Here is a 13,929-nt window from a genome sequence, read left to right as displayed (position 1 = left end):
TATGGTGGCCGACAGGGGCAAACGCCCTGCAACTTAAGAAAACATATGCAAATAGACAAAACACAAGCAAATTAAGAAAACAACTTCATTAATTTGACAACAAATGCTGCAAATAAGCTGCAAATACACACAACAAAACCAAATACATAAACATGCTGTAAGTATAGAAAGGATGCTGAAAGAAAAGCAGACAATCCCCAAAACAAGAGAGAGCAAGAGAGAGAGAGAGAGAGCGAACCGGGACACGTTCAATCTCAGAACGGTGTGCAACTGCTTTTTAATCATAGACGTCATAGACTGTAAATATTAAGTATATGTTTGAGATATGTTTTCTCTCGTATGGTGGGTGTCTCGGCTCAGGTCACAGAGACGTGTCTGTAAACTCGTGGTAATAAACGGTTTAAAACTGCATCAGCGTTTAAAGTTGACGTTTGTTTAAGCAATATTACATTAGAGGGTTTAATTTCGAGATCACTGAACTGTAGGCCTCCTCAAGTGTAATATTGTAATCATACAACAACTGTTATATAACAAAACAAGTGATCAAGCTGTATTCATATGGTGGAGCAATTTGCTCATAAAAAAAAAAAAAAAAAAAAAAAAAACAGACAGCCTTTGTAGTCCCTCCCTGTAAATCAGCCAATTTGAGCTTCAGCTTTGTAGAGACCGTGGGATTTATCAAACTGAATAAATTCCACCCGCACATATAAATACAAAACTGCTAACTCCATTGTGTTGTAAGTAAGACATCTGCTGAAAAGGTTATTGTATTCATTAGCATAAGGGGCAAGATTCCAGATCGGTCCACATGAGCTTTCATTTTCTCAAAGGCAGAGCAGGATACCCGGGGCTCAGTTTACACCTATCCCCACTTCTAGCCACTGGGGGACCATAGGCAGGCTGGGGGAATGCTTATTCACGTAAAAAAACAACTCAAAAAGTTAAATTTTCATGCCATGGGACCTTTTATATATTATATTAATAATAATTTTAATTTAATATAGTCTAAGGACGGGAGGCATGCAACAGGAGGTCTTCAGGCTGTAGCCATACCCGACTCTAATAAAAAGGCAGAGCTCTCTGTCTCCATGTGATTAAAAATCCAGCTGTTCCATTTAGAGCTCCCTCTAGAGTCCTGGAGAACTTCCGTGGTGTAATCTGGAAGTTTCTTTGTTGGATTTGTTTTCGGTGTTGTCTGCTTTTCTTTTTGAGTCGCTTCGTTTTTTGGTGTTTGTGTGCTTCTCTTTTTAATAATAATAATAATAATAATATATTTTATTTATAACACACTTTTCATTCCAAAGAATCTCAAAGTGCTGCGGACGACACACAAATTTACATAACCTTATCGCCAGGGGACTATAATCCAATACAAAAACTGACTAACTGCATCGAACAAATTAACGACTGGATGTGCCAGAACTTTCTGAAATTAAATGAAGGAAAAACTGAGGTGGTTGTTTTTGGAAAAAAAGAGGAACGATTAAAAGTCGGCGCTCAGCTTCAAACAACAATTTTAAAAACAACAGACAAAGCCAGAAATCTTGGTGTAGTCATGGACTCAGACCTGAATTTTAACAGCCACTTTAAGACAATAACAAAGTCAGCCTACTATCACCTTAAGAATATATCAAGGGTTAAAGGACTTATGTGTAAACAGGACTTGGAAAAACTGGTCCATGCTTTCATCTTCAGTAGACTTGACTACTGTAACGGGGTCTTTACAGGTCTCCCTAAAAAATCAATCAGACAGCTACAGCTGATTCAGAACGCTGCTGCTCGAGTCCTCACTAAGACCAAGAGACTGGATCACATCACTCCAGTTCTGAAGTCTTTACACTGGCTTCCTGTGTCTCAAAGAATTGATTTCAAAGTACTCTTGCTAGTTTATAAATCCCTTAACGGTTTAGGTCCAAAATACATTTCTGATCTGCTACTACACTATGACCCCCCCAGACCTCTTAGGTCATCTGGGACAGGTCTACTTTCTGTCCCCAGAGTCAGAACTAAACAGGGTGAAGCAGCTTTCAGTTTCTATGCTCCTCATATCTGGAATAAACTCCCAGAAACCTGTACATCCGCTGCTACTCTCAGTTCTTTTAAATCAAGGCTGAAGACCTTCCTTTTTGATGCTGCCTTTCTTTAAATGAATGCTCATTTCTTTGAATTTCTTATGCTGCACTGTAACTTTTATTCTTGTGTTTTATGTGTCCTAATGTTTCTATTTTGTTTTTAACTGTCTATTCATGTGTTTTATTAATTTTTAATGTTTATGATTTTTAACTGTTTGTACTTGTGTTTTATCTGTTTAACTGATTTCGTGTAAAGCACTTTGAATTGCCCTGTTGCTGAAATGTGCTATACAAATAAAGCTGCCTTGCCTTGCCTTGCCTTGCCTTACACAGGAGAATAATAACAATAAAAACAATCAGCACAAAAATGCCTTTCTGAATAAAAAAAGTCTTCAGTTCAGCTTTGAAAGTGTCCAGGTTCTGTACTGCTCTCAGGTCACTCGGGAGCTGGTTCCAGAGCCGTGGTGCAGCTGAACTAAAAGCTCGGTCACCCATAGTACAAAGCCTTTTGCATTGTTTCTACATTTACAGCATGTTCATGTATTCGGTTGTGTGTATTTGCAGCATTTTTTGCAGCATGTTTTGTCAAATTAATGAAGCTGTTTTCTTAATTTGCTTGTGTTTTGTCTATTTGCATGTGATCTCTTAAGTTGCAGGCCCACCTTAAAATAGATCTACATCACTTTAAGTGTACGCTATACTTGGAATTTTAACCACTTTACCTTGCCATGATGTTAGATCAGATTCATTGCGAACAGAAAGTATTTTAAATAATATTGCTCTTCCCTCATGAGGCCCTAATGTGCTTAGATATGATTGTAAGGATGTGCAACATGATGAAAAACTCTTTACCATGTATGATGTTATTGTGAAATGTCTCAATGTTTCCAGTGAACCCTTTTTTTAAAGTAAATGTAAGGTACTTAACATCAGTATGCTGAGGCAGGAGACGCCTTAAAACTCTGGTCAGAGGCAGCCAGGCCTAGACATGGGGTATTGCTAGATATGAAAAAATTGACAAATGCCAGAGTTAAGTATGCACTCCCGTTTTATTAAGAAAAATGAAAACACAATGGGAGCAGACTCACTAGCCAGAAAGCTACAGAATAACAACCTTACTGACTTTTGGCAAGAGGTCAAAGTAATGAATACCAATAAAACATCCTTACCGGCTTATACTGAAAGTATTATTAGCCCAGAAAAAATAGTTGCGTTTTTGGCATGAGCACTACCATGACCTTTTTAATTGTATTAAAAGTAACTCAGTTGGAATCAATCATAAACATGATTTCTCAGCAGATGTGATCAGATATGGGCAGATATTTATGATGCCATTAATATGTTGGAGAACAACAAAGCCTGCGGTATGGACTGTATTACTGCAGAATATCTCAAATATGCCAGCCATAAGCTCTGCCCGTTGCTTTCCATGTGCTTTACTGGTTGTCTCGTTCATGGTGTCCTGCCAAATGCTATTATGTCTGTGATGTTACAGCCTGTGCTCAAAGACAAGGCTGGTAAGCTATACAGTGTTGATCATTTTTGACCTATTGCACTAGCCAGTATCTTGTCTAAAGTACTGGAGAGAATACTGTTAAAAGTTAGAACTGTATGTCCTTACTTCTGACAATCAGTTTGGGTTCAAAAGAAAGCATGACCCCTGTATCTACGCTCTTAAAGAGATTGTGTTCACGTACAAAGGCAAACCGTTTGACAGAATTAAGCATGAACGATTGTAAAATTGCCAGATGCCCCTTAATTTCTAGTAAGAATTTTTGTGTTTTGGTATGCCCTTCAAACATTTCATTTTAAATGGGACAATGTTGTATCGCCTCCATTCTCTGTCAGTAATGGAGTGCAGCAAGGAGGTATTTTGTCTCCTATTTTATTGATGAATTATCAAATCAGCTAAATAGGTTAAAACTGTCTGTCTTGTGGGCAACACTGTTGTTAATCATCTTATGTCTGCAGACGATCTGGTCCTGTTCTCTTCATATAGTGCTGGGCTGCAGCAGATGCTGATGGTGTGTTCTCAGTGCGGCCTTGATTATGACATAAAGTATATTTTTTCCAACCTTTTATTTTTTTGGATGGTCCTCTTGCTGTGTGTGAGGAAACTAAATATTTAGGTCATGTTATATCTAATAACTGGAAGGATGACAAAGACCTCTACCAACAGTGATGTACTGCGATGTGCTCTGAGTCTGTTAAGTGCTTTTTGTTTAGAACCTACATCACACTGCTATATACTGCTCAACTGTGGTCCAACTAGAAGAAAAAGTATGCAGAGGCTCAAGGTAGCCTACAATGATGCAATTAGGTCTCTGCTTGGTGTCCCGAGGTGCCATAGTGCCAGTCATTTGTTTGTGTCCACTAGAGTGCCAACCTGAAGCAATAGCCCGTATATCCTATAGGTGAATATGGTATTATTATGTATGTTTGTATCTCCTTTTTATACGGTATGATGTGTAATACTTGTGTCTGCAAAAAAAGCTTTATTATTACAGGGTTTCTCACTCTTTGAGTCTCGACCCCCCCCCCAGAAAAATGAGGTTGGTATTTGCGACTGCCCTCGACGACGAGAGAAAGAGATACAAACCTATGTAAACAGCTTTGTCTACGCACTTCTCCATGCTGATTTTTGACAGTTTACTTTAAGCAGCTAGCACCTAGCCTTGTCCAAAGTGCTCCAGACTTTACCGAATTTCTTCTAGTGTTTCATGGTTGTTAGAGATACGCTTTATTCAAAACGTGGTGAAATCTATCCAAACAAATAGAGTGCAAATTGTTACCTCACATTTACAGTATTAAGCAGATTCTATAGGTTGTTTTTACAGTGCAGCCTCTGTTGATTTTTTTGACATTTTTAGGCCTTTATTTACAGAACAGCTGAAGAAATGAAAGGGGAGAGAGAAGGGGAATGACATGGCCGCAGGTCGGAGTCAAACCCGGCATGTTGCGTCAAGGAGTAAACATCTATATATGGGCGCCCGCTGTACCAACTGAGCTATCTAGATGCTCGGGCTCTGTGGATTTTTGATGCGTTTGTGACTTTTCTCTCCCCCTGACCCACCTGAAAAGAACCCTCTTTGTTCCAGGACCTCCTGATTATTTGAATACAACACATGAAATGTACCAAAACTTCACACGTTTATGTAAAAATCATTCTCCAGTCTAAAATATGTTTCTCCCCAACCATCCTCCCCAATATTCCTCCCCAACCATCTGGCAACCCCCAGAAATTATCTTGCGACCCCATGTTAAAAACAACAGCTCTAGTACAGTGAATTAGATGTACCTTTCCCCAGACACCAAACGTTTTAAGCTAACTGGCACACTGTCCAACAAAAGCTACTACTTCAAGGTGAAATACACTGTGACTGTGAAGCACAATTGCCACCAGGAGGCTCTACCTAAGTCTTTATTGTAATGATTATCAGTGCTGTGAAGAGCAGACACTTTGTTGCATCCTAAACAGTGGGCTCAAAAAAAAAAAATCAATTTTGACTTCATCAACACGCTTAACATATGTGAATGAAGCCCTTTACTGCATGAATTTTACATAACTGTGATTGAGTGTAGTGGCACTTCCCAACTGATTTCCTTCTCCTTGTACTTCTTCAGATGTTGCTCCATCACTTTTTAGAACATTGGGGGAAAAGTTTGAAATTAGAGCTGGACAATACATTGATATTATATCGATATCGTGATATGAGACTAGATATTGTCTTAGATTTTGGATATCATATTATCGTAATATGGCGTAAGTGTTGTCTATTCCTGATTTTAAAGGCTGCATAACAGTAAAGTGATGTCCTTTTCTGAACTCACTAGGCTGTTGTATTATTTGCCTGTACCTACTTAATCATTATATCCACATTACTTATGATTATTTATCAAAAATCTCATTGTGTAAATATTTTATGAAAGCACCAATAGTCAACATACAATATCGTTACAGTATCAATAGAGGTATTTGGTGGAAAATGTTGTGATTTAGACTTATTGATTAGACTTTCTCCTTATCGCCCAGCCCTCTTTGAAATCAACCCAAATGCTATGTTAGCTTTATGTCATGTTTCAGTCTGTGTCTCATCTCTTCTTTCCTGAATGTGGTGTATTTTTGCATTCATGCAGTCATTACTCAAAGAGCATCAGGGCACCATGCAAACCCTTACTCTTATTTCACGGTCCATCTATCATGATAAAACACTGCAGGGGAATGATATCTATATTCACATGTCCCTGCATTCATTCTCCAGGCCGTATCATTTTAGACTAAGGGAGATTGCCTTTGGAATAGATTCATTTCTTGCCTTTTATTAAGTTCGGGATGATAGACAATGACAAACTAGATTGAGTCGCATAGGAGAAACTGTAGCTCTTGTCCCTTTCACAATGAGGTTAAAAGTCAGCGTCAGCCACACATAAATACTAGCCTCTCAGCAGGCTGCATGCTTACCAAAACAGGAACACAATACCTATGGTTATTTATGTTTTTTAAACTATAAACAACTATTTCTAATTGCCCAATTAATTGTGATATGAAAAGGTACCAGACATTTAGAACTAAAGGGTCATCCTGTAGTTTTCTTTTTCCCTTCCTGGTCGTTTATGAGCCCGAACTTTTGTCTACCATGGACCAGAGCAGGCTCAGATAGAGTCTTGTGAACCACTGCTATTGTAGATTCTTTTAAAATGTAGCCCACGTTGCTCATAAATCACACTGCTGTCACAAAGAGATTCTGCTGCTGGTTGCTTAAACCCCTTTCTCCCATAATGTGATAAGTTGGCCTTTCCTGACTAAGAGAAACATGTTGTTAGCTTTGTTTTAAAATCTATCACTCCTTACACCATCTGTCTAGAAACTCTCTTAGTTTGATCCAGAACAATAACAACAGTGCGGTTCTCTTCTGTTTTTTTTGCTATACAGTCACATTATAGTCCCCAATAAATCCGACATTGCCAAAGCACAGTTCCCAAAGTGGGTTCTGCAGCACTTGTCAAAAACTGCACAAAAGAAACTAAAATCAGACGGTGTGGTGGAAGATACTTGGTTTATGCATTTTCGTAGACAGGGGAAGCTAGCTGACCCACACCAGCGTGCTTCATCTGCAGGGAAAAATCTTCAAATATGGCAGAAGTGCCAAGCTAAACCTTCTTGAGAGAAAACACCCCCTCTTCAGAAAACATGTTCAATATTTCAAGCGACTGGTAAATAAGGTAAATGAAACAACTAACGAGGAAATGTACATCACATGTGAAATGTAAATGTAAATGTAAATGTATTTTATTTATATAGCACTTTACAACAACCGATAAGTGAACCAAAGTGCTTCACAACAAATAAAACCACAGATTTAAAACAACAATACACCACTAACAAAAATTACAATAATGAATGAGAAAAGTAAGAAAAGATAATGTATGTAAATGTAATGTGAATGTAAATTTTTTGTCCTTGAAAATGTAATTGTGAGTTAATTTCATGTTTGAACGGAACAACATTAAACAATCTCAATTTGTAATCAAATCTGCACAGAAACATAAAACAGCTGACTTATTTTCCTCAGCGTGAAAATAGGTGTGTAGCATTCTGTTTAGTATTGATATTAGTTTATATACAGTATGTTGTGTGTTTTACATCAATGTTATCTGATTGCTTTTAATCAAAACTATGTGTGTATGAGTTTGTTAAAAAAGTTCTTACAGATATTCATTGTGACATTTTTAGCTGAAAAGAATGCACATGCATAAGGGGAGTGTGCGGGTTGCATGGAATGGTGCAATTTGAAAAAATAAAAAAATTACTTTGTAAGGGATCACGATTTGAAAAAGTTTTGGAAAGCACAACTGTTTTACATAACAGCACTTTAAATAGAACTTTGCATCTTGCCTTAGTGTGCCAGTGGAAATTCAAAGCTCTCCCATGAGCCTGACACACCAAAAATAACAAGTTCACCTCTTCAAAAGTGAAACCTTGGACTTAAATCGCTCATTTACCAAAGCTTTATCTCCAGTATTGTAAACATAAAGTGAAAGAGATAATAACTACAAGTCACAGAGACAAACAGTAGTCCATGCTCTAACTGTCAACTTTCAGCAGCAGTTTTCTGTCCTGGCTTCTAAATGGTGGAATGAGCATCTACACATCTATTAGCGCACGCTTAAAACACATCTCTTCCAACTGCAACTTGGATGATTAAAAAAAAAAAAACATACAGACTTACTTAAAGCTAATGTACTTGCACTTACTTTTTACTGTCTGGAGTGTACCTTCAAGGTTGAAAGCACTTAATTGGAAGTCACTTTGGGTAAAAGCGTCAGCTAAATGACATGTAATTCCTCAATAAATTTAAAAAAAAAAAAGGTTTGGCTCTTACCTTTCTGTAGACGATCATGTTGGGGGAGTCGTCGTCTGGGTCCACAGTGCTCATGGACCTCATGGACAGCAGAGGCCGGGTCGGTGTCGTCTGGACACTCTCCTTCGGTTCTTCAGTCCCTTCGTCGGTCTCCGTCGCCTCTACAGCACTCGGCTGCTGCAGCTCCTCCTGCTCCTCCTGCTGCAGCTCCTCCTGCTCCTCCTGCTGCTGCTCCTGCTGCTCCTGCTCCTCCTCTTGCTCCTGCTCCTCATGCTGCTCCTCCTGTTGCTGCTCCTGCTGCTGCTGAAGTGCCTCAGCCACGACTACCGGCTCCATTTCAGTCTTCTACTGTGTTGAGTTATCCTCTCTTCTTTATCTGCGTCAAGTCTTTCTCTTCCTCCTTCTCTATGTCCTTTTGTGCACTCTCCTCAGTGTGGAAGCTGTTGTAGGGAGAGGGAGAGAGAGGGAGGGATGAATAAGACAGTACAACTCAACACTGGACTCTGGTCTCCCATCTATTCTGTCTTTTGTTATTGTCTTCTACAGCAAAGGGATGTATGAAATGAAAGCATCATCAATTCTAGTTCTCTGTTATCTCTTCTCTGCACCTCCTCGTGCTCCGCCGTTATGAGATTGAAGCTGCAGGCGAATAGAAGACATCTATTTGAAGTTGTGGAGCTTCTCTTTTTTCATCTCAATAATTTATAAGATGTTCGAAGAACATTGCAAGCTTATTCGCCATTATAGATAGTGATATCATGACTTGTTAACACTTGTTTTACAATGAGGAAATAATGTACTTTTTAACAACTTTTCACATTGACTGATAATATTTTCTAACTCTTCTCTCATACTTTAAAATACATACATGGATTTTAACTTATTGGACTCTTTTCCTTACTAAGTTAAAACTATATCTCCCACAAAGAAAATAATTAATTGAAAATATGTAATCCCTCTCTTTTCTATTATGTTTCTATGTCAAAACATGTGTTTTAATAGCATAGGCTACAATAGTTTTATTTAATATAGGTCGGGAAATCAAGAAATAATTTTAGCTGTATTTCTAAAACTGCACGTTTATTTTCCGTATCTGTTTGCAGAAGAACAAAGGAGGAGAGATGAAGTATGCAGGAAGAAGAGAAAAGAGTAGGCTAAAATAGAAAACAGGAGTTTGTTAGAATAAAGCTGATGCAAACTGAAAAGCTGCCAATTCAAACGGCCTACTACGGAGCAAGATTTAGCGTAAACGAGGTGCCTTCAGGTTCAACCCAGGGTTTTGTGTATCACTACGGTGGATCACTTGTTACCTGGTAAAATCACTGTTGTAATTTACGGTGAACACCTAACCTGGTAGGGCGCAGGTTAGGTTGCAGATTAGAGACCAACCAATGTAAAAGCACCGCCTACTGACAGCGTCACTGTTCTCAGAAGATCCGGTGGAGCTCAGTGTGCAGAGAGATAGGTTCAATTCAATTTTCAATTTTATTTATATAGCGGAAAATCACAACAACAATTATCTCACTGTGCTTTTCATAAAAGAGCAAGTCTAGACCGTACTCTTTGACGTTATTTACAGAAACCCAACAATGCCCACCAAGAACAAGCACTAGGCCACTAGGTAGTAACACAAAATCATAAACTCAAACTAACAAAGGAAAGACTAACACATCAAAGTACCGTAACAGATATACTTTATTAAACAATATAAATTATGTATATATTTATTTATACATATATACATGGATGATGTTAAACAAAAAAGGGTAATAAACAGTAACCCAACCAAAAATAGAAGCTGTAAAAAACGTCAGGGTCTCAAAGGCCAAAACAACAAACAAAAGCCCATACTGCCTGGAAAGAAAATGGCAACTGAGCTACGGAGTCAAACCAAAACACACAGTGCTAATCTCCCTGGCTGTCCACAAAACTGGAGAAAAGGGGGTCAAAACAAATGGCAGAGAACCCTTACCAGCTTCAGATAACAATTCAATTCATTTCCCAAATGATATGCACCAGCAGAGAGTAGTTCACCATCTACACCTAGCATGACAGGAAGTTCAGTGGCAAAAGGAAGGGGCGGGGCCTTGGACCGGGGAGCTTATAAATCCAGTGCATGTTGATCTTGATTCATAGTAAAGGTTTCTGTTCCTCCTCCTGACTCTGCACTCTACCTGTCTCCATAGATCTCTCAGTGTCCAACTAAACTAGTGTCCCTGTCCCAGCGTATTACATCCCAACCATAACTGGGACTCGTATTCTCTTCCCTTAGCCCGTCCTTAATGGAAGACGCAAGTACCTCTCACTACCAATCAAAGCACATTCATCTCCAGCCAGCTGGTGTCCTTACTGTCTGAATACAACACCATCACAACACATCGATGTGCAAAATTCAACTCTTACATCTCTGGACTCAGTCTATCACTCTACCTTGAGATTCATAACCAGTCATGTCTATGGTCCACATAATTGTATTTTATATGAAAGTGTTGGGTGGGTGGTCTCCTCTCCAAGAAAGAAATGAGACTGACTGGTGTCTCTTTATCTATGAGGCTCTTATTGGTAAACTACCACACTAACCGAACTTCTCCGTTACTCAGAGGGACCTTATCAGACTCACTCTGCTGACTGGTTCCATGAGCTTGGTCTGAAATTGGAAAAACTGCTTTTCACTTTAGTGCACCTTACTCCTGGAACAAATAACACTTCCTTAAAAACAACTCACTTGTGCTTTTTTCGACAATTTAGAAATCAGCTTTTAAAACGGCAACTTTTACTTGTAATTGCTTCACATAATTGTACTTTCTTTTGCATCCTTGTTATCCTAATTTTTTTTATCAAATCATTTTTGCAATCCAAAAAAATTGTATTGTCTTACTATTTTTCTTATGGTGTCACTTCCTTTCTGTTTTGTTTTGTTGTCTTTGTAATTTCACTCCATGACGTTTTAAATGAGGGTCAATGGTCTAAATAAAGGTATTCTAAAGAAAAGCATTGGAATGCATTGAATACTGTATTGAAAATCGGAAGCAATTCCTTACTTAAACTTGTGCAAACCAGACAAAAAAAATGCAAGTCCTCAGAAGTTGCAAAGGCTTCTTTCTGTTGAAGGTTGAAGCAGTTGCAGCTGAAATCTATTGTAATGAATGACTGCATTGCTATTAGCAATGACATCTCCATTTCCATGATACTATCATAATCTAAAGACATAATCTTATTCCACTTTAAGTGATTTATCAGTGATGTCAACTTCCTTTTACACAAAGAAACTATACAAAACAAGGACTGGGGCTTTCTGCATGTCAACCTGCTTTAGCTCAGGAAATAATTGAAGAAGGAATGAAGTGAACTTAACTTTGTGATTAAATTGCCAGTAAAATCTTCCTCCCTACCCTCTAAAATGGTGCATGTGCTCTCTCGTTTCCAGTCAGTTTGTAGTAAAATACTTTTGACAAGATCAACACACTCACAATGAAACTGTGCAAACTTTGCGGTGCAACAAATCACCAAACAGTCAAATGTGGCAGTAAGAAGGCTACGCTGCACAATTCCCAGGCAAACGTTTGACAAAAAGAATCCCGGAGCATTTAAAGACCTCAAATAGACCACAGCTGTGCTTTGTCATGCAAGTGCTCATGGGAAATGTAGTTCGCATTTGTAGATCCCCAGTCCAAGTTATTGTTTGGGGCTTTTCCCTTTATTGACAGTGGATAGACATGAAAGGGGGAGATAGATGGGGGATGACACGCAGCAAAGGGCCGCAGGTTGGATTCCAACCCTGGCCGCTGTAGGACTCAGCCTACATGGGGCGACCTCTCTTACTGGGTGAGCTAGAGGACGCCCCTTGTATCAACATCTTTGACCAAGTCTTTTTTGGACAATTAATCTGGTGGGACACCAAGGAGGAAATGTGAGGTGTTGGGTCCCCATGTTTGCTCTGTTGTAATCTAATTACACTTACATTAATTAAGGAGTACGCACCATGTCAACATAATATCATCTGAAATAATGATGAATGAAGGTTTTAAAGATAGATTTTGACATAGGGCCTTCATAATCATGTTCATTTTTCCATATTTCCAGTTACAATTGATCATATTACCACAAACCAATTGCTTATTTTCCAACTGAGCAATGCCCACTTTGCTTCAGGAAAATAAGCAGTATGTCAACAAGCAGCAGGGTGATTAAGACCAGAACATGTCTCCACTCTCATGTCTGTGTATTGAAAAATGAAAATTTAACACTACAGGCAGCAGCCAATTATCTTAGCTTAGCTTAGCACACAGACTGGAAACAGGGAAACAGTAAAATAGTGCTAGACCAAGAAATAGTAAAGGGCTTGACTAACTGCCACTTTGCTTGTTTTGAAAAGCCGTGATGTCTCTTTCTTTCTCATGGGTGGGCCAAATTCTCTTGTTGCCCCACATACACCTTACCACAGTTAATCTTCATGGTACTGTTTTATTGTTTAGCTGTTGCACATGACACAATAGTGTAGTATGTATAATGAGAATAAAAAGCCATATATTCTATTCTATTCTAAAATCAATAATGAACTTTTGGATGGCTGCAAACAATGTGCTGCATCAAACAATGTGCTGCTTTCAGCTTTCAAAACAAACTTCTAATGCTGTCTGTGAACTATAAGTAGTGCGCTGCTTGTTTGTCTCTGTGGGTGGATGCAGATTGTGTATGGTTGTGCGTGCGTGCGTGTGTGTGTGTGTGTGAGAGAGAGAGAGAGCGAGGGGGAGAGAGAAAGTCTATTGGTACAAGCATATACGTAGCTCTATATCTGGCTATAACTATATAACTCTATAACTGGCTCTTTAGATCAATACTCTCGTCAGCCAGCTGCTGAGTTTGTGAGAAAACATACAAACAGAGTGAGCATGTTTGAGCCTCTTGTGTGAAGACAAGGGCATGCTTCATGTGTTAAATAATCCAAATGGGAGAAGAGTTTAATGGATTTCTGAATGAATGGCTTTGAACCTGCTGTCTTATCTTTTTTAAAGCAGGCGTAGCATGTAGCTGGGATCAATACCCCCCAACAGTTGCCCTGACTCTTGCTTTTGCATTTAGATGAAATGTTTAGGTTGAATACGCTCATCTCATCAGCCTAAATCCCACAGAGATTAAGTGTCTCACCCTCTCCTTCTGAGACGCCATAGTCACCCTTAAACTGTTATGTGTGGTCAACTTGAACAATGAAAACAAAACATATGTAATATGTAACTAATATCTAATAGAGTCCTAGATGTTTACTGATACTGGATGGTGAATAGGCTTACAGGGATGAATAGATGTTATTTACTTTCCCCTAAACGTTGATAGGAGTGCCTGCACTCTTATTTAACAATAATTGAAGTATGATTTTGAGGTTCTTTACTTGATAATTCCCATTTCACTGCTTTACTGCTTTTTTATTTCTACTCCGGAGGAGAGTCAACAGATCGTTTCCCAAAGAATTGTTCATGGTACACTATGAATTCTAT

General features: G+C 38.7%; 1 protein-coding gene across 4 annotated transcripts in view; it reads right to left on the bottom strand.

Annotated features, from left to right (window-relative positions):
• The window catches only part of rgs6 (regulator of G protein signaling 6), a 109,606-nt gene that overhangs the window by 74,906 nt on the left and 20,771 nt on the right, over nt 1-13,929 (bottom strand). Inside the window, exons 3-4 of one of the 4 annotated variants that reach the window (XM_032542415.1) lie at nt 11,905-11,911; nt 8,456-8,874 (exon numbers count right to left, since the gene is read on the bottom strand). In XM_032542415.1, coding sequence (XP_032398306.1) covers nt 8,456-8,770 — 315 coding nt within the window. In that variant the 5' untranslated portion in view covers nt 8,771-8,874; nt 11,905-11,911. Of the gene's footprint in view, nt 1-8,455; nt 8,875-10,965; nt 11,047-11,904; nt 11,970-13,929 lie in introns of those variants that run through there. The other 3 variants (XM_032542417.1, XM_032542418.1, XM_032542416.1) reach the window with 3 other exon arrangements.

Source organism: Etheostoma spectabile, chromosome 18 (genome assembly GCF_008692095.1).
Source record: "Etheostoma spectabile isolate EspeVRDwgs_2016 chromosome 18, UIUC_Espe_1.0, whole genome shotgun sequence".
NCBI lineage: Eukaryota > Metazoa > Chordata > Actinopteri > Perciformes > Percidae > Etheostoma > Etheostoma spectabile.
This window is presented reverse-complemented; position numbering and strand designations above follow the sequence as displayed.